Genomic DNA, 27,593 nt, shown 5'->3' on the forward strand with positions numbered 1-27,593 from the left:
AATTTTAAATCATTTAGTCAAATAGACTGAGATATTTAAAAAATACGAAAAAACAAAAAATTTTGTTTTTGTTTTTTTAGATATTTTGAAAACTGTTGGATCGATCAATTCCAAAATCTAATCAGCTCTAGAACTCGATAAAAGCTTTCAATTGCCGCCAAAAACGTCTCAATCAGATAATCCGTTCGAAATATATCGTCGACGAAAGAAATAGAAGAAATATTTAAATGGTGTATTACCGTACGATGGACGGCGTGGCTCAATAAGTTATAGATCAAATTGAACGGAATATAGTATAGTGCCGGATAGCTCAACTGGTAGAGCACTCGGCGCGATACCGAATTGATCTGGGTTCGATTCCCAGTTCGGGCTATCTATATTTTTCTCAATTTATCTATAAATTGTCTTATTGAGAAGGTTATTTGCATGTTTGCATGTTTAGATTTCCACTATATTTAAATGGTTTTTGCGAATATCGTCGAAACGACTAAACCAATCATTCACAAAATTTTATCAGCTCTAGACCTCAATGAAACGCGCCGATTTCCACCTCAACCGTCTCAATCGGATGATTCGTTCAAGAGATATCGTCGACGAAAGAATGGAAAAGAATCGTTTTTTTTTCGTTTTTCGTGAATATTTCGGAAACTATCAAATCGATCAATTCCAAAATTTAATCAGCACTAGTACTCGATAAAAGCATTCGATTGCTGCCAAGAACGTCCCAATCAGATAATCCGTTCGAGAGATATTGTCGATGGAATAATAAATGTAAAATCTATACCTGCTTTTTCCATTGAATAACATAATAATTACTCAAAACTAATATGTTCTTCTTTATATAAGTCATTGCAAGTGATTGCTCAAAAATCGTCATGTTCGCTGGTATCACAATATACTTACACGATGTAGATACAACGTATCACGTAAATACTTATTTTTGAGCGAATTATTGAACATAATTGTAAATAAATATATAAAAAACGCTCATTCATTCATTATTTCTGGATTCTAAATTTTTAAACTTTAACATAAACCGTAACCCTTTTGAGCTTTGAAGCTTATAAAAAAGGGAAACAAAGGTATTGTCGAGCTCGAAGAGCTCTTAGAGCTTGAAAACAGCGGGAAGTTTAAGGGCTGGCTTGCAGGGCCAATCGATGCCCAGATTTTTTTTCTTGGACCAAGCAACATTTATTTTCACTTAAGCAATTTAATTTTGGGAGCAAGAGAATTTTTTATTCTTGGCCAGAGGGATTTTTTTTTTCAATCAAGACGTTTATTTTTTGGAGCAAGAAAATTTTTTCTTTGGGGCAAGAAAAAGTTTCTTGGCCGAAGTTAAACTTTTTTTCGTTCAAAACGTGGATTTTTTTGTCGAGAGATGACTTATTTTCTTTAGCCAAGAATTTCTTTTCTTAAACCAAGAAATTTTTAATTTTGCTTCAAAAATAAATTTTTTTGGAGCAAGAGAATTAAAAATTTACTGTCTTGAACTAAAAAAAAGTTTTTGAATCAAGTGTTTTAGTTTTATTGAGTCAAGAAAGAAAATTCGGAAGATAATATTTTTTTTTAACCAAGTTAACTGTTTTTTCTGTGCAGCTATTTCAATATTGAATACTCTGAAAAAAGTTTTCTATCATCATGTGTAACTCTTTTTCCATATTTAAATCTTTGGTTCAAAATGTTCATCACAAAAAAATTATCGTAAAAAAATGATTTTAAAATATTATGTATGATCCTTTATATAAATTATTTCGAATGTATAGATAACTTAAATCCGCTTTTGTCTCAATATTGAGTAAGATTAATTTAAAACTAAATAAAATATTAACGTTGAAAAAATACTGAAGTAAAAGTAAATATTTCATAAAATTATTTCAATAAAGAACAATAAAAAATCAATAAATAATATACAATGATAAAACTTATTAATAACAAGTGTCGTCGACACATATCGCACATACATTGACCTTCTGTTCATATTATATTCATCTCTCTGAAGTAAAATACTATATGGACATGTACTACTATACATCTATATAAAGACAATTCTACATACAAGACACAAACAGCGCAGAATCCAACGATCCACCCCCGATATGTATAAACACCCTTCTAACAGAGAATTCGGCGTCGCTTATCGTTTTTCCTTGTAGAATGGTGCACACTATCTTGCAGCAAACTATTACACCTACCTTTTTGACTATCTTCGTGAGCCAAGTAAGCCAAGTGATAATGATAAGACTTTCTGAGATTTAATAATTTAAATAATACTTTGTTTGAATATTAGCATATTTTATTAGTTATTTGTTTGAACATAAAGTAAAAAAAAAAAAAACAGTTTAACAATGATTTAGTGCGGTTGTATATATAAGAAAATTTTTGATCTGCATCCGTTTCAAGTCGATCAATACGAGCTGTTTCTTTCTGCTCTTTGGAGTCACTATAAACTCTATCAAATAAATCAAGTGTATTTATTTCTTTATGCGTAAGTTAAACTATTTTTTTTTTATTTTCCACGTACATACTGTTAATTTTTAAATGTTGTTACGTGTAAAACACTGGAGTGAATGTAAATTTTTAAATAACTACTATTATACAACTATTCGATGTTTATTTTTATTTTAAAATTTATTCTGGTCAACCGACACTACTGCTAAAAAAATGAGTACAAGTATGTTGACGGCTTTGTATTTGACGTAATATAACTAGAATAAACCTAGTATTATAGATATATATATAAGTGTACATATCAATAATAGTTTGATGTTTGTTCTACCCTTGAAGGTCTCTGCTAAATTCTGCAATGGAGGGCATGTGTAAGTTTTGAATGCATTATAATTGTTGCTGTTAATATCATTACTTGTTATATTATCTATACACACGATATTTTATTCAAAAAAATATGAAAGTTAATAAAACATTTGTATTTAATCTTACAGTTGCTCTCCTCCAAAAGAGTGCTGCTTATTGGGCTGTTGTTATATGTATTCACAGCCAGCTACTCCAGTTACCGAAATGTTTGCTTTCTTGATTTGGACTTATTGGTATCTATGGTTCGTAAAACTAAAATTTCAACAAGCCACTCTAAATTTTAAATGATAATGAATTCTCTTATAAATCCTTTTTATCATTAATTATTGATACGTTTTTAAAAATATTTCTTTCATTCAAGTAAAATATATTGAAATATTATTATCATTTTCTAATATAATATTCAGGATCTTTCTCCGATTTTTTCGGACATGAGATCTGTGTTGAAATACAGACACGCATTAATACTCTCTAAAACTAAATAAGTGAAAATTTCACTAATTGAAATAGTAATCTTAAAATTCACTACAAAATTAGTGATTTTGAATTAGATTCACTAATTCATTAGTGATTCCCCGGATTCTACAATGATTACTAGTGGTGCCTCGCTTAAGGACTTTTTATTCTGTCATAGAATTATCAAATTCAGGGCAAAATTAATTACGATAATTTTTAAATACAACTGAACAGTAGTAATTAAGGTAAGTTAATTAAATAAAACCTAATTTAGTTGCTAAATAATACATCTTGTTATTTTTTAATAGCTTTATATTTTTACTCCAACTTTTTTTACCGAACCTTAATCAAAACCATCATTGACAATAGAATCAGGTTATGAGTATAATTATGATATAAATATTTACCATACGAAAATAATTTTAATTGTTAATTTAGTCGATCAAGTTGCTAAAAAAATTTTATAATCAATTACAAATAATAATAATAATAATAATATTTTGATACAATATTATTAGCAACGATACAATATTTTTCCAAATAAATCCTCGTCAACAAGTGAATTAGTACATTTTTGACTAATTCAATCAGTGAAATTCTCACTAATTCTATATGTTGTTTTTTTTCACTAATTCAAAAAGTGAATAGTCACTAATTCATAGTCGTATACTTTGGACAATTTAGATTAGTGAATATTCACAAGTAATTAGTGGTTTTTCACTAATTTAGTTTTAGAGAGTACATTTCTGTACTTCGGCAGTAAATTATATCCTTTGTATCCATCATGGTTGCGGATGATTTGTTTTGCAACAAACCTAGGGACTCGTTCGGACAATTCTGTACGTGTAATCACCCGCTCATTAGTCTAGTTAACAAGTTCAAAAACACGAAAAATCTTGACAAAACTCTTCTATATACTAGGGTGGTCCTTATTTTGGACATTTTCGAATTTTTATGCTCCCAGAGGCTTATGTGGTTCGAAATAAATAAAAAAAAAATATCCTCAAAGTTTCAGGTCTCTATCTCAATTTTAACCGGTGCCTCACAGCTATGTAATTTTCTCATTTAAATAACACGGGGTTTTTGGCATTAAACGATTAATTTTTTGTTCCGGCTAAAGTAATTGTTCGAAAAATTTGAAACTCTTCAGACTTTATCTTTATATTAGCAGCTACTCCTCAGAATTTTTACAGATTTTCAGCTACACGAAGAGAAATGAAGCTCAATATAAACGAAAAAATACTGTCTGATTTTCGATTTCTACTAGATCTGTTTAGAAAATCATAAATTATGATAATTTTTAAGAAAAATTAGTAGAAAGTAATAGGTACGCAAAAAAAATTATAGAGTAGCATAATGATTTTTGAACTCTTTGATTTTTAATAACCAACAAATATAAAATAAGTTATGCTATGAAGGTAATATCAAAATAAATCTTGAAATTTTATAAATTGAAAGTAAAGTTTTGATAAGAGTTTGCTATTAATTAAAATGTAAATAAAAATTATTATGTGTTATATATTATAGTTTTTAAATTATGGATTTGTAAATTTTTTATAATTTGAATGAATAATTGTTCCAGTGTATAGCCGCATGTACGACCTTTTACACTTTTTGCCTTTACATCGCAACTGCTTCCTTTCTTTATCTGCTTTTCATTGTGCGGCTGTGGCCCGACTTGTGCTTATACTGTACTGTACCATTACGGTGATACCCTATCCTCCACCTTGGCTGTGGGGGTATAGGGGCAAGGAAAACCACAGAGAAAACCATTGCCAGTACAGTTCGGTTTGGGTGAAACTCCAGTGGTCGATAAAATTCCCATTTTACCGATCACTGGATCTTCATCCCGCGCCTAACGGTCAGAGACCTTCGTTCGAACCCAACGCGTGGCTAAACGGTCACCCAGCCAAGTAGTGGCCATGCTCAATGCTACTTAACTTCGGTGATCGCCCGAGCCACGCGTGTGCCGAACGGCTGCCTCAGCCGCTTAAAAATTTTTTATAATTTTGTATCAAAAATTATATTCAGCATAAAAATAATTATTTTAAACAGTATTAAATTCGAAATAAATTCGTTACATTTTAAACTCCCGTGTAAAATTTTTTCTATGAAAAAATTTTTTTTTTGTTTTATATTATATAAATTTTATAATTTTTGATCACACAAGAATTAATAAGAACTAAAAATAATAATTGCCACAATAGAATAACAAAATTTACAGATTTTGTCATGATATTTATATTTACTTCAATTTTTGTTATTATTTACTGGGTATAAATTCTCGAACATTGATTCAATTGAAAATTCTAAAGCTAGCATAATAAAAATTCTTAAAATTTTAAAACTTTTAGTTTTGTCAGTTGATAAGTTTCATTATATGATCAGTAGAAATTCTACTTTATCAGTAATGCAAAATTTCTCGTGCCAGCATAATAAAATTTGTGAAATTTAAACTGATATTTACTCAGTTGAGGAACAACACTTATAGAAAATCATTAAAGTTTAAAAAATTAATAACAGTCTTTACACCCATTTAATAAAATTTCATTGAAATACAGTTATTTATAATTTTTTGACAATAATTTTTGTTTGTCTTTGAGTAATTTTTACAACGGTGTTTAAACAAAATAATCTTTTGTTCTGAATGTTCGGATTTATTAGGTTATTTTTCTGATCACCCGATGAAAAAAGATTTTGTCTAATCATATATTATTATATATGTTCATATATATGATCATATATGATTATATATAATCATATATGAAGTTATATATAATCATGCATGATTATATATGGGGTCATATATATTTATATATAATTATATATGACCCCATACATAATTAAATCTGATCATACCTGGCTGTTATAAGCCCTTATATAAGTCTATATATGATCAGATCTGATTATATATAAGTCTATATATAATTAGATCTGTTCAGATCTGATTATATATGAGTCTATGTATAATTAGATATGATCATACCTGGCTGTTATGACCCCATATATAATCATGTACAAGTCTATATATGATCAGGTCTGATCATATATGAGTCTATATATAATTAGATATAATCATACCTAGCTGTTATAACCCCATATATGATCATATATAAGTCTACCCTCGCAGATTTGAATGACGGTGGAAACACCGTGGAAGTGTAAACACCGTGGATCCACCGTGGTTACACGGTGGGTTTGTTCCATCTCACCACCAGGTATACACAGTGTATCCACTGTGATAACGCGGTGTATCCACCGTGATTCCACGGTGGGTTGACCACTGTGTATACACGGTGTTCCCACTGTGATTACGCGGTGCATTCACCGTGATTCCACGGTGGTTTTTTGCTATTTCACCACCGTGGTTCCACGATGTATCCACCGCGTAATCACAGTGGGAACACCGTGTATACACAGTGGGCAACCCACCGTGGAATCACGGTAAATTCACCGCGTAATCACAGTGGTAAAATGGAACAAACCCACCGTATTTCCACCGTGATTCAAAAATGCGAGGGTATACATGATTAGATCTGATCAGACATGATTGATACAAACCCATATATAATTAGATATAGGCCTATATATAATTAGATCTGATCAGACGTGACTGATATAAAACTATATGTAGTTATATATGTCTATGTATGATTAAATCTGATCAGATTTCATTGATATGAAACCTATAAATATTTAAATATATATATATATATATATATATATATATATATTTTATATATATATATTTTATATATATATTTTATATATATATATATATATATATATATATATATATATATATATATATATATATATATATATATATATATATATATATATATATAAAATAATATGACAATTTTTTAATATCAATGTTATTAAATTTTGATTCTGTCAACTATCAATCAAACTTAAATCCCCAATACTTAAAAAATGTTCAAAGGTTTCGGCAGCAATTTAAATGTATAAAGTATCAATTTGATTATTTGAGTTAAGTAATGCCATAAACTTTTGTTAATTGTAAGTGTATAACAGACTAGAGGATCAGACGACAAACCATCGATAACCAAAGTTAAGCAGCATCGGCGTGGGACATTAATTGGATGGGTGACCTCGTAGTAAAATAATTGTCGATGGTCAATAGTTTTTTTTTTTTTTTTTTATTTAATTTTAATCGACAGTGATATTGATGAAGACAATAAATCCTAATTAAACTACTTAATTAATAATTTACAGATATTCTAAATGAGATTCTAAAAATGACTCTATTCGTTCATGCATGATTATATATAATCATATATGATCATGTATAAACAGATCAAGTTATGTATGATCAGACCTGGCCAATTTTTGGATCTGATCATATATAGACAATTATGCATGATCATATATGATTAGACAAAATCTTTTTTCATCGGAGCAGTACTCCGCGGGAATTCATTCAAGAAGCATCTATTTTATTTAGCAAGTGTCAATTATTCAGTTGAGTTTTATGGGGTTGTGTGATTGTGAAAATCTTTATTCTTGTTGATTTTAATATTATTATGCTTTTGAGATTTGTTTGCATAACTATTTTTACGTTTGATAATAAATTACACACTTACGAATAAGAATAAATTATATTTTTTTTGTTTTAATAAAATATAAAACTATTTGATGTATTATTGTGTGTAATAAATGTAAACCGCATGGATTTTAATTTTATGGAAAATTAGATGTATTTTTATTTATTTTATATCATCCTTATAAATGTTCATTAAGTTAGATGAGTAGTTATAAGACTTTTTGTAAAATTTATAATAATAATATAATAATTTTAACGAGACTTTTCTTTGCTCTGTAAATTCCATATTGTACGAATCGTAAAATTAATTTTTGAAATATATTGTCAACTAACTACCGATACCAATGCTGCTAAAAAAATATAAAATTAATATAAAATAAAAAATACAGTGTTTTGTGTTGATATTCTCTAATGTTTCTATCAATTTCATTTAATATTTATACTATACGTTTTTGTATATACATATAAGACTATTAAAGATAATTGATAGAAACATATGAGAATATTAACACAAAACACTGTATTTTTTATTTTATATTAATTTTATATTTTTTTAGCAGCATTGGAATTGGTTATTAGTTGACAATATATTTCAAAAATTAATTTCAAGATTCATGCAATATTGAATTTACAAAGTAAAGATAAGTCTCGTTAAATTTATTATGTTAGTATCATAAATTCTACAAAGAGTCTGTATACATTTTTTAGATTAGTAATATAATTTTTATAAAAGTTAATTTAAAGAGTAAAAGAACAAAAATGAAAATTATCATTTTTTTCAATAAATTTTTAAATAATTTTGATCGTATAAGTAAAATAATTAAAACAATTTTTATTATGCTAGTGGTACATTTTGTTATCATAAGACGGTGAATATTGCATCCTAGCGACTCAATTTTTGTCGTGTCAGTTATTATAACTATAAAATACTTAATAATTTTTATTATGCTCAATACGAAATGTATTATGTTCAAGAAAGAAATTTTTGTGGACCGAATCGAAATTTTATTATGCTTCAATACAATTAGTAACAACACGCATAACATAAAATATTGGAATATCATACGGTTTCAAGTTTAGTCCGCTAGCATAATAAAAATTTATGGATTTTCACATAAAATTTCTTGGAATTTTCACCTTCATTTTTCTCCGTGTACTATAATTTTGGGGGTACAGCATGATAAAAAAAAGAAAAAAATTATTTTTTTTATTTCTATCTAAAATTTTTTTTAAATAACATATCAAACCAGTCTGCATCCTTATCAGAATTTCTTAATCTTTTTCATTCTCGCACCTAAGTGGGTGAACGGTATATCTTTGTTGCACTAATACAGTAATCAGGAACTTTGCATTAGTGTGCAGTAAAGTGTGCCTTAAAAGGATTTTTTGAGTTCAATTTCAATTACGATAGGAAAAAATTCCCTTAAAGCTTGAGCTCTTAATTCCAACAGGACCACGTGCCGCAAATTTTTTTTCTTGTGATTTTTTAAGTTCATTATATTTATTTAAAAAAAAATCTATTTTATTTATAATTTATTATAGTTAGAAAATTGTAAATAAATAATTATTTCGATATTATAATTCACAAAAATATCAGCCTTTTGTTTATTATGTATTGCTTAAAACAAATAATAAACTTAAAGGTGACCAACTTATTTAAGCAAATATTGAAAGAAATTTGATTTATTGATAATATTTATTAAATGATAAACTAAGGCATAATATGATTAGTGGCATAGATATACAGATCTCAGATATCAATTGAATGCATTATGTATTTTTGAAAAAGACACAAAGTCAAATAACATAAACAAAAATATTTCTTTAAAAAATCACAAAAAAAATTTTGCGGTGACTCTTCCCGTTAGAATTAAGAGCTTAAACTTTAAGGGAATTTTTTCTGTTGTAATTGAAACTATTTTGAGAGTCGATCGTAATAAATTCGAAAAATCCTTTTAAGATACACTCTACTGCACATTAACGCACTATTGTCTTATTTAGCGAAGTGCGCTTTAATTTTTTGAAAATATTCGTTTGTTCATAAGAAAAACTCGTCCAAAGCTCCTGATTACTGTATGAGTGCAACAAAGATATGCCATTCACCCACTTGGGTGCAAGAATGAAAAAAAGTAAGGACTTCTGATAAGGATGCAGAGTGATTTGATGTTATTTAAAAAAAATTTTAGATAAAAATAAAAAAATTTTGTTTCTTTTTTTTTTATCATGCTGTACCCCCAAAATTATAGTAGCTGAAAATCTGTAAAAATTCTGAGGAGTAGCTGCTAATATAAGGATAAAGTCTACAGAGTTTCAAATTTTTCGAACAATTACTTTAGCCGGAATAAAAAATTAATCGTTCGATGCCAAAAACCCCGTGTTATTTAAATGGGAAATTTACATCGCTGTGCGGCACGGGTTAAAATTGAGATAGAGACCTGAAACTTTGAGGATATTTTTTTTTATTTATTTCGAACCACATAAGCCTTTGGGAGCATAAAAATTCGAAAATGTTCAAAATAAGGACCACCCTAACATATACGTGTTTTATTAATTTTTATCTAACTTGTTTTCTTTTATTTATAATTTTTCATTTCTTTATTATATTACTTACCTATATTTCGTAATATTATATAAAATTAATGAAACACATATATAATGAAACACGTATATAATTCAAACTATATGAGATACAGATATGATGTAAAAGTTAATTGGTAGATATTTTATCACTAAACAAAATTGTTCTAAGGTTCATAGCTGTAATTTCATTATGTATTTAACAAGTCATAAAAGATACGAAAAAGTCAAAAAAATTTCATATTTTTATAAACAAATGCATATAATAGCTGGTAAACAATAGTTACAAACTTGGTCTTTTGGTGATATTAAAGATTAATCAATTGTTTATAAAAACCACTTAAATGTTCATTGTCGTATCTCTAATAGTTTATAAGTTATATCAATTAGTTACTTGACAAATCAAGAGGCCAATTCAACTTCGGTCATGTCTATATTATTAAGAGAATAAGAAAAATTCTCTTGGGAAAGCTAACTGTACTATACTAAAGTGGCGGTAGTGTAGACTCTACATTGTACAGTGTGCTTACTGGATATAGGTAAAGTAAATGAATGTTCAGGGAATAATCGGATAGCATAACTGGTAAAGCTCTCGCGTGATGCCGAATCGGTCTGGGTTCGATTCCTACCATGAGCAAACCATTTATTTTTTCTTAAGTTGTTCATAAACCATTAATCGAGGATGTTTATCTCTTATCCTCTCTACTGCTGTATCGTGATATTCTGAATATACACATATAATTTTCTGCTTCACAACATTTAATATTTATATTAGGTTAAATTCACTCAAAAATATAGGACGATATATTTTTTCAAGTAGAGTCATTTATTTTTTTGAATCGAGACTACATTTTTTTTAAGTCAAGAAAAAAAATCATCAATGGGAGAATTTTATGTCTTCCGTGAAGTAAATATTTGCATGATTCAAGAAAAGTTATTTTATTAAGTTAAGATTATAATTTATTAAAATCAAAATTAAAATTTTCTCATTACAATAGACCGTTGTCTTGAGTCGATAATGTAGTTTTCTCAAACTGAGAGTAAATGTTCTTCTGCCACGCAAAAAAAGTTCTTGGTTTGAGATGTTGATATATATTGTGACAATATACTATACTCACCAACCAAGACAGAAAAGTATCTTGTTTTGATAGTTTTTTTTACTTGGTTGGAAACAAAATAAATTTGATTTAAAATAATTATTCTTGAATCAAGATTATTTAACTTGAATTAAAATTTAATTATTCTTGACACAATATTTTTATAATATTAGTCGAAGAAAATGTTCTCGGATTAAAAAAACCCAATTACTCAGCCCAAGAATGAAAAAATGAAGGCAAAAATTATCTTGGGCCATGTCAACCTTTTTTTCTGTGTAGTTTAAACTCTTTTTAATTGCCAAGTATTGAGATAAATAAATTTATCTATATCATTCGAATGACATTTAAATGACGCGAGAAAAAAGACGATCGTATTTATTTTCTTTAAATAAATTAATACGTTAATTATTCTGTCACTAAATATGACTGAATGTCACTGAATTTATAGCTATATTATTTATATCGCGTTACTTAATTCAAAATGACAGATTTTTTTTTGTCAACTTATAAAGAAATGCCAATTATGATTTTGAAAGAGTTAATAATTTCTTAACTAACTATTTAAACAATCAAAATATTTAAAAAACGATTATACAAAATAAAAAAATTTTTTTAAGAAAAAATTTTTCTTTAAAAATCATTATTTTGCCAAGACTATAAAATGGTAAAAATTTTTTTTTTTAAATATTGAACTTGTCTATTTGTTTATAAACAATATCTTAACGAATGATGTAAACAATGTTATTCCAACGTTATTTGATGCTATTGATAGATGTGAAAACAGCGATAACAAAATATTTATTGAAATAGTATATTACACACCTAGGGCAGAAAGTAAAAAATGTGTCAGATATATCACATGTAATACTCGGCTTCGCCTCGGCCAACAAACATGTGATCTGGGGCTCTCTTATTCAATCCCCAAGTGTGTAATATACTATTAACAACGTTTCTTGGATTTTTCATTTTTTGTTAACTTTAAAAAATTATTATAAACAAGCTAATAAACTTTTATTGCGTGATCTTGTTAAGTATATATTTAGTGGTTAAGGTAATATTAAATATAATAAACCAATTAAACCGACTAATTATGTCAAATAATTATTTTATTTAACGAACGAATTTAACACAGTAAAATTTGAGAATACAATAGAAATGCTTAGATGCGTGTATGCAGTTCAGCGGTATCACTTATTGTGTCTTTACGAATGAGGTAAAGACGGAAAATAAAAAAATCGATGTTCGGGGCAGATTACCGAAATTAATCGATCACTTATCATTGTAGCAACGCTACATATATATAAGAAAAGATCCACGAAGCCAAAAATTTATAGGTATATTATTTAAACTTTTATGTCGTCATTTATGAAAACGGAGATTGGAAAAAATATAGTTAATTCACAAAAGTATAACTTTTTGAAAATTTGGTTTAAAAATTTTTTTTCCAACGGGGATTTATTCTTTCAAGTGTCTAGATGATACCATAATTTATTTAAATTTAAATTTATATTTGTTACTATAAAAATAGTAGTTTATCTATCGAGTGCGATCGTGTTTAAGACGCGAGGTGTGAAGATTGGTGCCCGAGCCGAAGGCGAGGGTACCAACACACGAGCGTCTTAGACTCGATTGTACTAGATAAATACATTAGTTTTTGTGACAGATATTTGAAATGTACTACATTTAGTGCCTATAAATGGCAGGTTATAACCCGCATTTATTTATCTGGTAAGATTGTTTCGAGTATTTTTTGAAAATAAGAGAGGAGTCGGTAAGTGTATTAATTAATATGATGATAAATTTTGTCACAAGAAGGCTCGTTAAGTTACTTCGATATTTTTTGGTCGTTTTACGTAAGGTTACTAGAATAGGGAGATTGGGTCAACCATTATCCCAATGTTAAATTTTGTCGCTGGTCCCTTTTCTAGGGATAAATGCTGGTCTACCGATGAGCTTTCCCGAAGCATTTGGATGAATTTTCAATACTCTACAGAGATTTTATCTGTGCTCTATAGGTAATTAAAAATAAAAGCCAAGCGCGATAGATGAGAAGCAGCAAATAGTAATATTTTTATATATATTAAATTTGAAAACTAAATGCCGCTGATTTATATAAAGAGTGTAGGGAAAATGTTTCAATTGAAAATGATTATTTTCAAATTTAATTTTGCAAAACTTTGCCATCAACTAAACTAAATTTGTAAAGAAACATGGAGCTAGAATATGATCGTTCAAAAATTTTCAGCAAAAGAACTTTTTTTTTTTAATGTGGTTTTTTTAACTCAAAATAAGTTACTAACTAGAAATTTTCATGAAAAAATTTTATAAAACTTCTTGGACAACGATTATTTCATAGTAAAATGAAATTAAAATTAAAAAATTCAATCAAAATTAAGTCTTTTATACAAGCGAAAAGACTACCTTGATTAATTTTATGTGAATTTACAAAATTAAAAAACGTCAAATCTGATTAAAAAAAAAAATTATTTGCAGCATAAGTCAGTGAGTCCTGATTTTCTATAGATTTTTTTAGACGTTGATCTGCAGCAAAAACTACTGTCTCGATCGAATTTTCGAGTCTGGAGACATCAGAGAAGTCGTTTGGAAGAACGCTAGCATATGAACGTATGGGAAAAATAAATTTTTAACTTCCCGCTCAGAAAATTGTATATATTAAAAAAAAAGGGAAGTCTTTGGTTTCGGTCCGATTTTCAAAAACCGAGTTTTCAACAGATCTCGACGTTTTGAGGTCCTAGGAAACTATTCGAACTATTTTTAAGAGGATGTTCGAGTGTATGTATGTTTGTATGTATGTAAATATTCTATAACTTCTGAACGAATTAAGCGATCGAGATCGTTGAGGTGGCTTCCGAAGCGAATTATTAATCTGTAATAGGGTGCTTTTTTTGCGACTATTTTTTTTTTGATCCCATCCCGAAATTTTGTTGGAAGTACCCCCCAAAAAATTCCCTGAGAGTTTGAGCCCTTTATACCCTCGCAGATTTGAATCACGGTAGATACACCGCGTAAACACCGTGGATCCACCGTGGTTACCCGGTGTGTTTGTTCCATTTCACCACCGGGTATACGCAGTGTATCCACTGTGATTACGCGGTGTATCTACCGTGATTCCACGGTGGCTTGACCACTGTGTATGCACGGTGTTTCCACTGTGATTACGCGGTGTATCCACTGTGATTCCACGGTGGCTTTGTGCTATTTCACCACCGTGATTCCACGGTGTATCCACCGCGTAATCGCAGTGGAAACACCGTGTATACACAGTGGTCAAGCCACCGTGGAATCACGGTGGATACACCGCGTTATCACAGTGGTAAAATGGAACAAACCCACCGTGTTTCCACCGTGATTCAAATCTGCGAGGGTATTAATATTAAGTACTCGCCCGGGAAAAAAAAAATCTTAAATTTGACTTGATTTAACTTAATTTCCTTTGAAGTCGTCGAATGCCAACAACTGTATTCCACATTTTAACTTTTTAAACTTTTTTTGACTTAATATTGACTTAATCTTGACTTTTTTTTAATTTTTTGCCTTAGATTAGACTTTTTTTGACTTAAATTGTTTAGTTTCCTTTAATTTAACGTTTTTGGGTTAAATTATTTCATTGCCTTAAATTTAACTTATTTTGTGTCACGATTGGAGATCGTGATGGGCGTAGGTACGAATTTTCGTATAAACGTATTGAATAAAAGGGTACTTACATTGATCAAGGTCCAGTTCGTATGCCCGGCTACCGTTAACCAAATGCTCAGTTTTATTCTGTTTATATTCAAATCGCGCCTACACAATATTGTTGAAGACAATATTGATAAGACCCAAAGCGATTTCCAAACTATGAGTGTGACTTATTTAATTTCACAATCAAACGTCGAGCGGTAAACGTAAGATTGTGTACCCCCTACTGTTAACTATCTGTCTGAGCGGCTAAACAGGTAGAAAATAAGGGATAAAGGAAGGTGGGCTGCCGAAAAGCCTCGAGAAGCTAGTATTCTATTGCTAAAGTAAAATTGTCCAAGAAATAATGTTTTTCAAATGTTTATGCTCACGAGTAATTATTTATTTAGGATCAAATATACTCAAAATACAAAAGGGTTACAAATATTTAAAATAGTCAATGTAAAATAAAGTGTGTCATGCATATGTTTTATAATCAGGTTCAAAATATATAAAATGATAAAAGTATAATGATTATAATGGTTAAAACTTACCCTAAACAGGTTTAGGTGAGGTGTCAGTACTGTCAGCAGTAACACAGGACACTTATACACACGCGCTCTCGTGGCTAATTAATATGATTCTAATTGATCGATTTATTCAGTTTGTTTTAATTATTTATGCGTTTCAAAATCTTCGTAGTTTATGTAAAATATAAATTGATAATAAGTCTTCGCGTTTTTCGCGGTAAAATAAAATGTAAATTTGTTCGTAAAAACTTCGCGTATTTTCACGGTAAAATATAATTCTTTAAAATCTTCGCATTCTCGCGGTAAAATATTATTCAAAATCTTCGCGTATTTTCGCGGTAAAATAATTCTTTAATCTTCGCTTTTCTCGCGGTAAAATATTCTTTGATTCTTTACGTTTTTGTGGTACAATTCAATATTAAAATAAAATAAAATGATTAAAATAAGATGAAGAAAATCAGCGCTACCGGTGCTTCCGATTGATATTAAATCACGACTTACGACGATCAAGGTCCGGTTCGTATGCCCAGCTACCGTCAACCGAATGGTGAATTTAATAACACGCCAATTATTCTCCTGAGACTAGTAGAAAATGATATACCGATTATTCGAGTGCTTGCGTCGATCAAGGTCCGGTTCGTATGCCCAGCTACCGTTAACCGAATGCTCAATCGGGACATCAATCCTCTAGCCACGAACACCGTCAAGTGTCCGGAGTTCAGTATGGTTCAGAGTTTGAATCCCAAAAGAACTGATGAGCTAAAGTCCATGGTCTTTTTATATGGTCTTCACCTATGAAAAGTGGTGGTAACTTGTTTCCCATACGAAAAGACTCGGACCCACTCGAAAGTTCTAGGCTCATGCACACGTGTGATCCCTGGGAAATAGATTTTGACTATTGAGTAGGCCGATGACCTGGCGCCACTCTGCCGCCGAGGAAACCATAAATTTTGGTAGTTTCCATCAGCTTTCTCTAATTTCCAAGAATCACATGCAGGTGCACATGAGTTGGGTGGTCTATAGTTTTTTAAGAAGAAAATCAAAGAAAGACTACCGCTCCTATGCTTAGATTCTTAAATGGGAACGGATACATAAATTTTAAAAGTACGTTAAGTAAAAATGATGAAATTTAAAGGAAAAAGAAATCGATAATACACGTGGTCCATTAGTACAACACGACCTAATTGTAAAGCGTTGACAACGCTCAGGTAGGTATATTTGTCCGGTACGACTGCTGGCGTCAGTAAGTCGGACGTCATAAAAAAGGTCTAAGTGCAAGAGATCTTAGTGTGTACTTATTTGGGAAGAAAAATAATAAAATTTTTGAATGTAGCAGCCGTGACATTTGTCTTAAAAAAACAACTGGTTATCGATTCGAAATCTAGTTTTATATTTGACTTAATTTTAACTCAAAAATTAAGTCAAATCGAATGTGGTTTTTATACTTATTTATTAATTAAACTAATCTAAAATTAAAACTCAATTTTAATTATAGCAAATTTTTTAAAAATTATTTCTGATTAAATTAAAATCACTATTAAAAAAATTTTTATTGCAATGATTTTTTTTTATTCTGTTCCTGAAGAATATAATAATTATTTTTTCAATTAGTAATATTATTATTCAATACATTATTGTTATCATAACATTATGTCTATAACTTCTATTACTGGTGCTACCACCATTAATGTTGACAATAACAACAATAATAATCATAATAATAATATATTCGACATAGTTTTTAATGTTCATATTATTATTATCATTTTTAATATTATTATTATTATAATTAACATTATTATTATAACTGTCGCTAATAATTATTTCTATCATTAATTACGTGTAACTAATTATAAGTATTTTTGCACACCTCAATCGCGAAAGCGTTATTGGCAGGGTGTGGAGTATAGGGTGGGGACAATCGAATCGATTGTAGCGCCTGCAGTGGACGAAATACGCGTTAAATTGCACTTGTCTTGTAAATAGTTAAATGAAAGCAATGTTAAAAAATAAGGACAAGTAGTTGTTGTGTTGTTAATTGCAAAAATACTGACAGAAATAGTAATTGCAAGTTTTATACATTTCCATCCATGATATTCATCTTTGGCTAAAAATTATTACGGGGAATTTTTTAAATTACAAATTTTTAACCCAAAGTATTTTTAATTGTTGAGTTTTAAAATTTAAAATTACGAATAATTTAAATCACTTCAATTTCTTTACTTAATGCAAATTAATAATTTTAACTTTGAAAAAATTATAATTATAATTATTTTAACTCATTTGTTATTATGACTATTATTGTTGTTATTATTATTATTACAAGCTAACCTTATGTCGTTCAAAATATTATTTATTTTGTATTTATTAAAATTTTTTATACTTATTTTTTTCAGTACAATCTACTCTATATTTTTCCACCTTTCAAATGTGGTATCACACATATATTTCGCAATCTTTAAAAATTTTAATTATTTGTTTATAAAAACTTTCCGTATTCTCTCTGTGCTTTTTGAGGATGATTTAATGCGGTCGACAGATGTCGTTTTCGTCGCGCACCTTGCCAATTGCACACCTCAATCGCGAAAGCGTTAGGTGTGCTTTACTGTCACTCTCTCACTCTCGGCCCTTTCACGGACTTTAAATCCTCTCTACTTTCTTTATAGTACACCAAAGTTGTTAATGATATATACCATTTTAAAGGAAATTTATTAAGGAACATTTTTCAATGCAATCCTTATTTGATGAATGATGTGATTAATTAAAAAAAAATGATTTAGTTCGAAGCCCTCAGTGCGTCAATTGTGGTGTTCGGACTCGTCTAAACACGATAACTTTCGAAAAACAAGACTTATCGACTTAGTTTTTTTTTTATTATCTGGGTATTTCTGATCACAAGAACCCTTTCAAAAATTACTATCTGAATCCTTTTTGTTTTGGTGTAATTAATAAAAAACGTGAAAACTGATTCTTCGTGAAAAATTTAGTTGCTATTTTTACTGTTGTTATTATTTTTTTCATTGTTTCTCTCTATCAACTACTGGTGGCAGTACTAGCGTATCAATATGTTTGAAAAAAAAGCGACATTTAAGACAAAACAAGGCAGGATATTTAGAAAAAAATGTTAGTAAAAAAATATTCAACTGAAAATAAGAAATAAAAATAAAAAAATCAAATTGATAATTTGTAAGTTGAATAAAAGTTCATAATAAAAAAAAATATATTAATATTATATAATAATAAAAGTAATGATTAAAAATAAATTGAGCGATTGAGGTGTGCACTTTTGGATTTTCCAACATTTTTTTAATTTGCGTTGTAACTGTCTAATTTTGTTTTATTCTGACTTTGATGTAACTTTTTTTAACTTAAATCTAAGTAAAATGTATTAAAAGCGACGCAATTCTGACTTGAATGTGACTTTTTTTGTCTTAAACCTTAAGGAAATAGAGTCAAACTGAACCAGTTTTGACCTAAACGTGACTTATTTTGTCTTAAATCGATCCTAACTAAGCCACAAAAAGTCAAATCTAAGTCAAATGTTATGGAAATTTTACACTGACTAAAAAAATTAACTTAGTTAAATTTGAAGGATTATGACTCAAATTTTAAGTCATAATTAAGATTTTTTTTCGACCCGGGCGTCCCCATCGTGTGAAGATTTCCCATTAAAAATACACGGAAACTTTGATTTTTTGAATATTTTTATAGCTCAGCGGCATTTTATGGTATTATTTTGTCCAAATACGGGATTTTCTCAGAATTAAATGCTATACAAAAGTGCCGATTGTCGCGAAGTCGTTACTCATACTGGTGGGGTAGTACGGACCGCTAAACTGAATTTTTTCATACACTGAAAAAAAAAAATCTTGACTCAAGAAAATTTTTCTTCAACCAAGAAATTTTTCAGCGAGTGGAATGAAAACCGGAAATTTCTTGAACGAAGTGAAATAATTTCTTGAATTTTAAATCTTGAATTAAGAAAAAAAATTCTTAAGCCAATACACATTTCATACTCGTTCCAATAATAGGATTACTTATTTTAAAAACTTGCATTTCTAATTATAATAAACATTTTTCTTAACCTAAGTATGTTACTTACTTATACCAAGCAATATAAATATTTAGTTCAAGAAAGTTATACACTTAATTAAAGAGCTATGATGTTTTGAAACAATAAACGGTACAAACTCGAACTAAAAATAAAGGGAGTTGGTTTAAAAAATTTAAACTCTTGGTTTGAGTGTAGTGTACTTTCTCTGACCAATCACACGAAAAATCTCAAACCAAGATTACTAGAGTCTCAAGCCAAGAAAGTTTTCTCTTGGATTCTCACTCATAGATGCTCCCTCCTTCGCACCCGAAGGAATGAATACTCCCCACTCTCTCTCTTTCTCACACTAGCGTAGCAAATGGATTTTGAGTCCACCTTTTTATTTTAAATAAATTAAAAATTAAATAACTAAATTATATTATTATAATAAATTAATTAAATAATATTGAATAATTTCTCAATTTTTTTTTGTAGGTAAATTTGTTTTTTTGTTTTTAAAACTTTTTTATTTTTATGTCGAAATTTATTTATGAACGATTCATACGATCCGTTCAGTATTTTGGTAAAATGTCAAAATTAACATTTTCTTAAATTATTGGTATAACATTTGTAATATTAATTCTGTGTTTAGGATCTAAAAATGTGACTGACCATAAGCCAGTATGGCTCAGTATATGTGGGCAAAATAAACGTGTTCTGACAAAGGCTGGGATGGCTTAATTGGTAAAGCTCTCGCGTGGCGCCGAATCGATCTGGGTTCGATTCCTGGGTTAAGCGATAATTGTTTGTTCTCAATTTGTTTTAAATGTTTAACTTATTGCGAAACTGGCCTATCCCGTATAAATGCTTCTGATGCAGAATTTATTTGCTTCACAGCATTGTTTGTAATATTTAAACAAAAAAAAAAAAATTGTTCAATAAAAAAATGAAAAAAAAAAATAAAATTTTTTAGCTCGATAAATTAATTTGCTTAATTAAAAAAATTAATTTCTTGGCTAAAAATTTTTTTTTTGTTTGCGACAAAAAAAAAATTTCTTGGCCCAAGAAAGTTTTCTCTTGGTTTAAAAATTTTTTTTCTTAGTACAAAAACTTTCTTTTTTTAGTTCAAGACACTGTTTCTTGACTCGATAAGGTAACAGCCTTTAGACGAGAAAAAAATTTCTCGAGTTAAGAACAAACTTTCCTGGCCTGAGAAAAATAATGTTTTAAACCAAGAACAAACTTTCTTGGGCCAAGAAAGTTTGTTCTTGGATTAAAACGTTATTTTTCATGGTTCAAAAACTTTTTCGTTTCAGCTCAAGACATTTTTTCTTGACTTAAAAACGTAACAATTTTCAGCCAAAAAAAAAAATTTGTTGAATTAAAAAAAAAATCTTCTCGAACCAAAAAAAAAATTTTTGGGACCAAGAAAGTTTTTTCTTGGTTTAAAAAATTTATGTGTCAGACTACAAAAGTTATGTCTTCCGCGAAGGAAATAATTTCTTGATTCAAATAATTTTTTTACTTCAATAAAGTAAGAAATTTCGCTTGGTTCAAGAAAAAAATTTCGAAGACATTTTACTTCTTGGTTCAAGATTTCCTTTTTTTCTGTGTAGAATTCTTATTTTTTCTCTCACTATCTCATAAACAACAAGACCTACAGAAAAAATGTTACTGACAATTTTATAGGAAATTCAATTTTCTACAATAAAAGTCTTTAGCATCGAATCACTACACAGAAGAAAAGGAAATCTTGAAACAAGAAATAAAATGTCTTCTAAATTTTTTTCTTGAACCAAGCGAAATTTCTTACTTTATTGAAGTAAAAAAATTATTTGGATCAAGAAATTATTTCCTTCGCGGAAGACATAATTTTCTTAGTCTAAAACATAGATTCTTTGAACCAAGAAAAAACTTTCTTGGTCCCAAAAATTTTTTTTTTGGTTCGAGAAGATTTTTTTTTCAATTCAACAAATTTTTTTTTTGGCTGAAAATCGTAACGTTTTTAAGTCAAGAAAACATATCTTGAGCTGAAACGAAAAAGTTTTTGAACCATGAAAAATAATGTTTTAAACCAAGAACAAACTTTCTTGGGCCAAGAAAGTTTGTTCTTGGTTTAAAGCATTATTTTCTCGGGCCAAGAAAGTTTGTTTTTAACTCGAGAGATTTGTTTCTTGTCTAAAGACTGTTACCTTATCGAGTCAAGAAACAATGTCTTGAGCTAAAAAAAAAAGTTTTTGTACTAAGAAAAAAAATTTTTTAAACCAAGAAGAAACTTTCTTGGGCCGAGAATTTTTTTATTTGTCGCAAACAAAAAAAAAAAATTTTCAGCCACGAAATTAATTTCTTCAATTAAGCAAATAAATCTATCGAGCTAAAAAATTTTATTTTTTTTTGTTTCATTTTTTCAATGAACAATTTTTTTTTTGATTAAACATTACAAACAATGCTGTGGAGCAAATAAATACTGTATCAGAAGCATTTATAAGGGATGGGCAAGTTTCGCAATAAGTTAAATATTTAAACAAATTGAGAAAAAGCAATTATTGCTTAACCGAGGAATCGAACCCAGATCGATTCGGCGTCACGCGAGAGCTTTACCAACTAAGCCATCCCAGCCTTTGCTAGGCTACGTTTACTTTGCCCACATATACTGAATCACACTGGCTTATGGTCAGTCACATTTTTAAATCCTAAACCCAGAATTAATATTACAAATGTTATCGCCAATAATTTAGAAAAATGTTAGTTTGGACATTTTACCAAAATACTGAACGGATTGTATGAATCGTTCATAAATGAATTTCGACATAAATATAAAAAAGTTAAAAAAAAAAAAAAAACAAATTTAATTACAAAAAAAATTGAGAAATTATTCAATATTATTTAATTACATTAATCAATTAATTTATTATAATAATATAATTTGGTTATTTAATTTTTAATTTATTTAAAATACAAAGGTGAACTCAAAATCCATTTGCTGCGCTAGTGTGAGAAAGAGAGAGAGTGGGGAGTATTCATTCCTTCGGGTGCGAAGGAGGGAGCATCTATGAGTGAGAATCCAAGAGAAAACTTTCTTGGCTTGAGACTCTAGTAATCTTGGTTTGAGATTTTTCGTGTGATAGGTCAGAGAAAGTACACTATACTTAAACCAAGAGTTTAAATTTCTTGAATCAACTCCCTTTATTTTTAGTTCGAGTTCGTACCGTTTATTGTTTCAAAACATCATAGTTCTTTAATTGAGTGTATAATTTTCTCGAACTAAATATTGCACGACTCATAATGCGAAGCATTAGGGAGTGCTTTACGATCGAAAATTTTTATTCGCCTCCTTTCTACAACTATTTCTGTTATTATCGTCTTATTAGTGAACAGAAACATCTCACATGATGCACCAATTTACAGACAATGTAATAAAGATTATTTCTGCGATTTTCAAAAACAAATTCAGTGCAATAGAAACGAGAAAATCATTAAAATAAACTAAAATCTTTTCCCGTCAAGCAGTAAAAAAATTTTGTAGCTTGAAAACACAATATCTCGAAAAAGAATCCATAATTTAACTCCATTTTTTTTTTAAATGACTCGTTTTGCCCTAGAAGGATTTGCTTTCGAAAATGGCTATCTAACTTTGTGTTATGCAATTGTAATTAATAAACAATTAAATCGCATTTTCTTTAATTTTAGCCTAAAAAATATGTGTGGACATTCGTCTTAACAAGCGCGCATGCGTGGTATTTTTTTTCTAATACTATCACCCAGTGTGCCTGCGCCATACTTTTAACCGATTCATTTGGCGCGGGTATTTCGAAAATAACAATATAAAAAATTGAGATTAGACGAATAAATAAATAAATAAAAATAGTAAATAAACAAGTGAAAAATAAAAATAGAAAAAAAAAAGTAAAATTTTTCACAGATCGTACGGCGAAAAATTTCGGAATTTTTTACGTTTGAAATTTATTATTTTTTTTTTTTTTATTTTAAATAAAATTATTTTTTTTATCATTTTTATATAAATAAATAACATTTGTACTTCAAATTTTATTTATTTTTATTTTTTTTATTTTGCCTGCGACATTACCTTTTCGGAATATTTTAATGTTTACGATCAAATAAGCATTATGAGTCGTGCACTTTTGGATTTTCCAAACTTTTTTTATTTCTTGGTTTAAGTAAGTAACATACTCAGGTTAAGAAAAATTATTATTAAACTAAAAACTGCAAGTTTTTAAAACAAGTAATTCTATTATTGGACCAAGTATGAAATATGTATTGGCTTAAGATTTTTTTTTCTTAATTGAAGATTTAAAATTCAAGAAATTATTTCACTTCGTTCAAGAAATTTCCGGTTTTCATTCCACTCGCTGAAAAATTTCTTGGTTGTAGAAAAATTTTCTTGAGTCAAGATTTTTTTTTTTCTGTGTAAGATTGATATTTTCTGAGATATTAGTCAAATAAAAAATTAATGTTCTCTAAGATTTGATTTGAAATTTTATGAAATTCAATGCTATACGTAAATTTCAATGACTAATATAAGCTTAATCAGTACATTATGTTCAGAATTATTTGAAAAATAAAATTTGTGAAAAAAGTTTTTTTCGAATAACTTCGAACTTACTTCATAGATTGATTCCAAAATCTAATTAGCTCAAAAACTCTATAAGCCTTTAACTGATATCGTTAACTAAAACATTTCAAGAAAGTGTTTTTTTTTTAATAAAATCAAAAACGTTCAATTGATTATTTTAAAAAAACTTTAAGCTTAAGAGACTAAAAAACTGCGTCGAATGTCACATTAGACGTCAAAATCGGTCTATTAGTTCAAAAGATATCGGCGATGAAATATTTAAATAATATTGTCGACAAAATATATGAAAAATCACTGCTTTTTACACCTCTTAGATATTTTGTCTATTAACGCTTTGATTTGATTCAACTCATCGAACTTTCTATTTTAATCGCATTTGGCTGTCTGAACCGGCCTGGAACCCGACCAACTATAAAAAAATAAAAAACTACCTTTTTTTTTAAGTCTACAGAGCCATTAATATTCTGTTCATTCAATATTCATTACAATATTTTGAATGAACTTTATAAAGCATATGAACTGATTTTTTACAATTTTTATTCAGTCCGTCATCATTTATTGTAGGAATTTTCATACAGAAGTATTCTATTATTGTTTTCATTTTTTCTACAAGCAAAACTACCCGGATAAAAATTATTGTTCATGAATGTATTATTAAACATGATACCGTATTTTCTGTACACGGAAAGAAATTTTTCGCGGATACCACTATGCTGTATGGTCGATTCCACCATACGGGAATGGTAACATTCACAATAATCATGGCGGATGAGTCTATGCCAATATGGGCGTCAGGCCCATACTCCCAGCAAACGAAGTCGGATTGAAGTCCGATACGAACCAACCCGATTCAATGCGATTTTTGAAAACAGTGTTTCGTGTTAAAACGCATTGAATCGGATAGAATATATTCGAGGCAGAGTTCAACTTACCGACCAAGTCGGTATAAGCCAAACGCATGCAAGTGAAATTTTCCTTTTTGATATTTTATTTATATTAAGAAATTTATGTCTTTAAGGTTGGGCCGTGGTAAATTGATAAACATAATTTTATTTTTCTAATAACGTCAGAGACACAAGTTAAAATTAAATAAGTTTATCAAAAAGAACATATTATAAATTATTGTAGAAGCTAAAAATAATTTAATTTTAAAATTTCCCTAAAAACTTCTCAAAAAATTTATAAGAAAATAAAATTCTGAAAGTGAATAAAAAAAGAAATCAACACATTATTAATAAATTTTTAGAAGTTTTAGAAGTTGGTAACAAAATTTTCTGTAGTTATCCAATACTAACGTGTCGGGTCTGATCGTATTAAAACGGATTGAAAAACGGAGATTTCAAAAACTGCATTGAATCGTGTTAAAGCGGATAGGATGTTGAATCCGACTCAATCCGATCTCGTTTGCTGGGCTGCATGGTGGTATCCACAATGCTTCTGGCAGATAACCCTATTCAATATTGTAAAATCACGTATGCTTATATTGCAGTAAGGTAAAAGACCCTGTTGTTGACCGTGACCCAGTTTCTGACCTTTTCAACTTTTTTCTAACTTACTTAAAAAACTATAACTTTAATACGTAAATCGATTTTTTCTTAATTTGTAGTAATCTTTTCTGAGCCTAATTAATGGCAATTTAAAAAACATAGAAATTATTAACTGAATAAAAAAAAATATCTTAGTCATAGGTGGCTGCGGAAGCCATTTTTTAAGTGTAGTCTAAGCAGTTGATGTTAGAAAGTGCGACAATCGAATCTGTGCACTAATTATCATTTAAGTAAAAAAAATTAATTAAAAATGTATGTGTAGATCAATATTTAATTAAAATTTATTTAAATACACGTATAAAACATATTAAAATGAGTTTTGTTGCTAAAATTTGATGGTCAATAACTAGGCTCAATTTTAAAGGTGTGATCAAGTTGTTGACCCTCAAATTCTAACCTACTACGAACGAGGTTATCTATTTAATTACATGTCTATAAAATGTAAAAATAACAATATTTATAGTTTATTTTGTATTGAATTTATTGAAATTATGAATATTTATAGTTTTATTAAATTATTTTTCATTATTTTTTATAATACAGGTTTAAATTGACATTTAATATTTATTTTTATAAATAAAAGATTATGTTTAGATCTTGAAAGTATATTTTTGGAGTGATAAAATTATTGTAAAAATAATGTCAATTCTGATAGTATTTAAATTGTTATGACTCTTTAAAGTGTTAAAAAAAAAACTATGTATTTGTTATAATAATTATTTAATTTATTTATTCAAATAATAATTTTAGTTTATTTAAACTTAGTAAGTACTTCATAATTATGGTTTACTGTGAGGGTCAGAAACCGCGCCACTGTGACGGTCAGAAACTGCGATCTGAAGAATTCTGGCGGTCAGAAACTGGGCCTCTGATAGTCACTCTTTAAAACGTCAATTTTAATTATTAATTCAATTCAAATAATTATTTTACGCACATGACTTTATTTGACAAATCCTAAACTAGTCGATAAATTTTTTTTTTTTCTAATTAAGTTAAATCTTACATTAACTCTTATAGTATAACCTCAACCGGCACTCTTAAAAGGTCAGAAACTGGGTCCCTTACCTTAGTATCAGTAGTACCAAAGCTTATTGAAGTCAAAACATAGGTTATGTTTGGTTATAGTTTTAAATATATAATCTATAAATATTATAAGATTAAACCCAATATTTATAAGTAGAGAAATATATAAGAACATAATATTAATGATAAATCTATGTTATTATTAATATTAATTATTTTCAGTATAAACTATATGATTTTTTTTATTCCCGATTGAAATCAATTCATACCAATCAAAAATTCTCGATGGGATTCAGTGGAAATTGAAATATGATAAAAATGTTCTGAAAAATATTCATTGCTTTAAATAATAAAAATATATCTTTTAGAAAAATTAATTTTAAAATGATGAGGCATTATTTCTTGTAAAATTTAAAAGATAAATAGGGAAATAAATTATTATTAATTTCTAATTCAAATTAATTTATTTATGATTTCTTTTTTAATTTGATTAATGTACAGCATTATTGACATTAATAAAGATTATATAAAAAAATTAGCAACTACATGTACGCAGTATTAATGGTAATCCGATAGTGCATTGACTACTTCACAAAGATCTATTGTAACGCAGCCTAGTGGCATTGCCGTTTCTTCAATGTAGTATGGGACTCAAGCCCATACTGATATTGTCTATCCCG

The 27,593-nt window shown here is 28.6% G+C and overlaps 1 protein-coding gene across 3 annotated transcripts in view; it reads left to right on the forward strand.

The window, feature by feature from the left end:
• Positions 1-2,101: 2,101 nt before the first annotated feature.
• Positions 2,102-27,593, forward strand: part of LOC130667301 (uncharacterized) — a 33,443-nt gene continuing 7,951 nt past the window's right edge. The window contains exons 1-3 of one of the 3 annotated variants that reach the window (XM_057468787.1): positions 2,102-2,217; positions 2,785-2,816; positions 2,940-3,053. In XM_057468787.1, coding sequence (XP_057324770.1) covers positions 2,155-2,217; positions 2,785-2,816; positions 2,940-3,053 — 209 coding nt within the window. In that variant the 5' untranslated portion in view covers positions 2,102-2,154. The other 2 variants (XM_057468788.1, XM_057468789.1) reach the window with 2 other exon arrangements.

This window comes from Microplitis mediator, chromosome 5 (assembly GCF_029852145.1).
Source record: "Microplitis mediator isolate UGA2020A chromosome 5, iyMicMedi2.1, whole genome shotgun sequence".
Taxonomy (NCBI): Eukaryota; Metazoa; Arthropoda; class Insecta; order Hymenoptera; family Braconidae; genus Microplitis; species Microplitis mediator.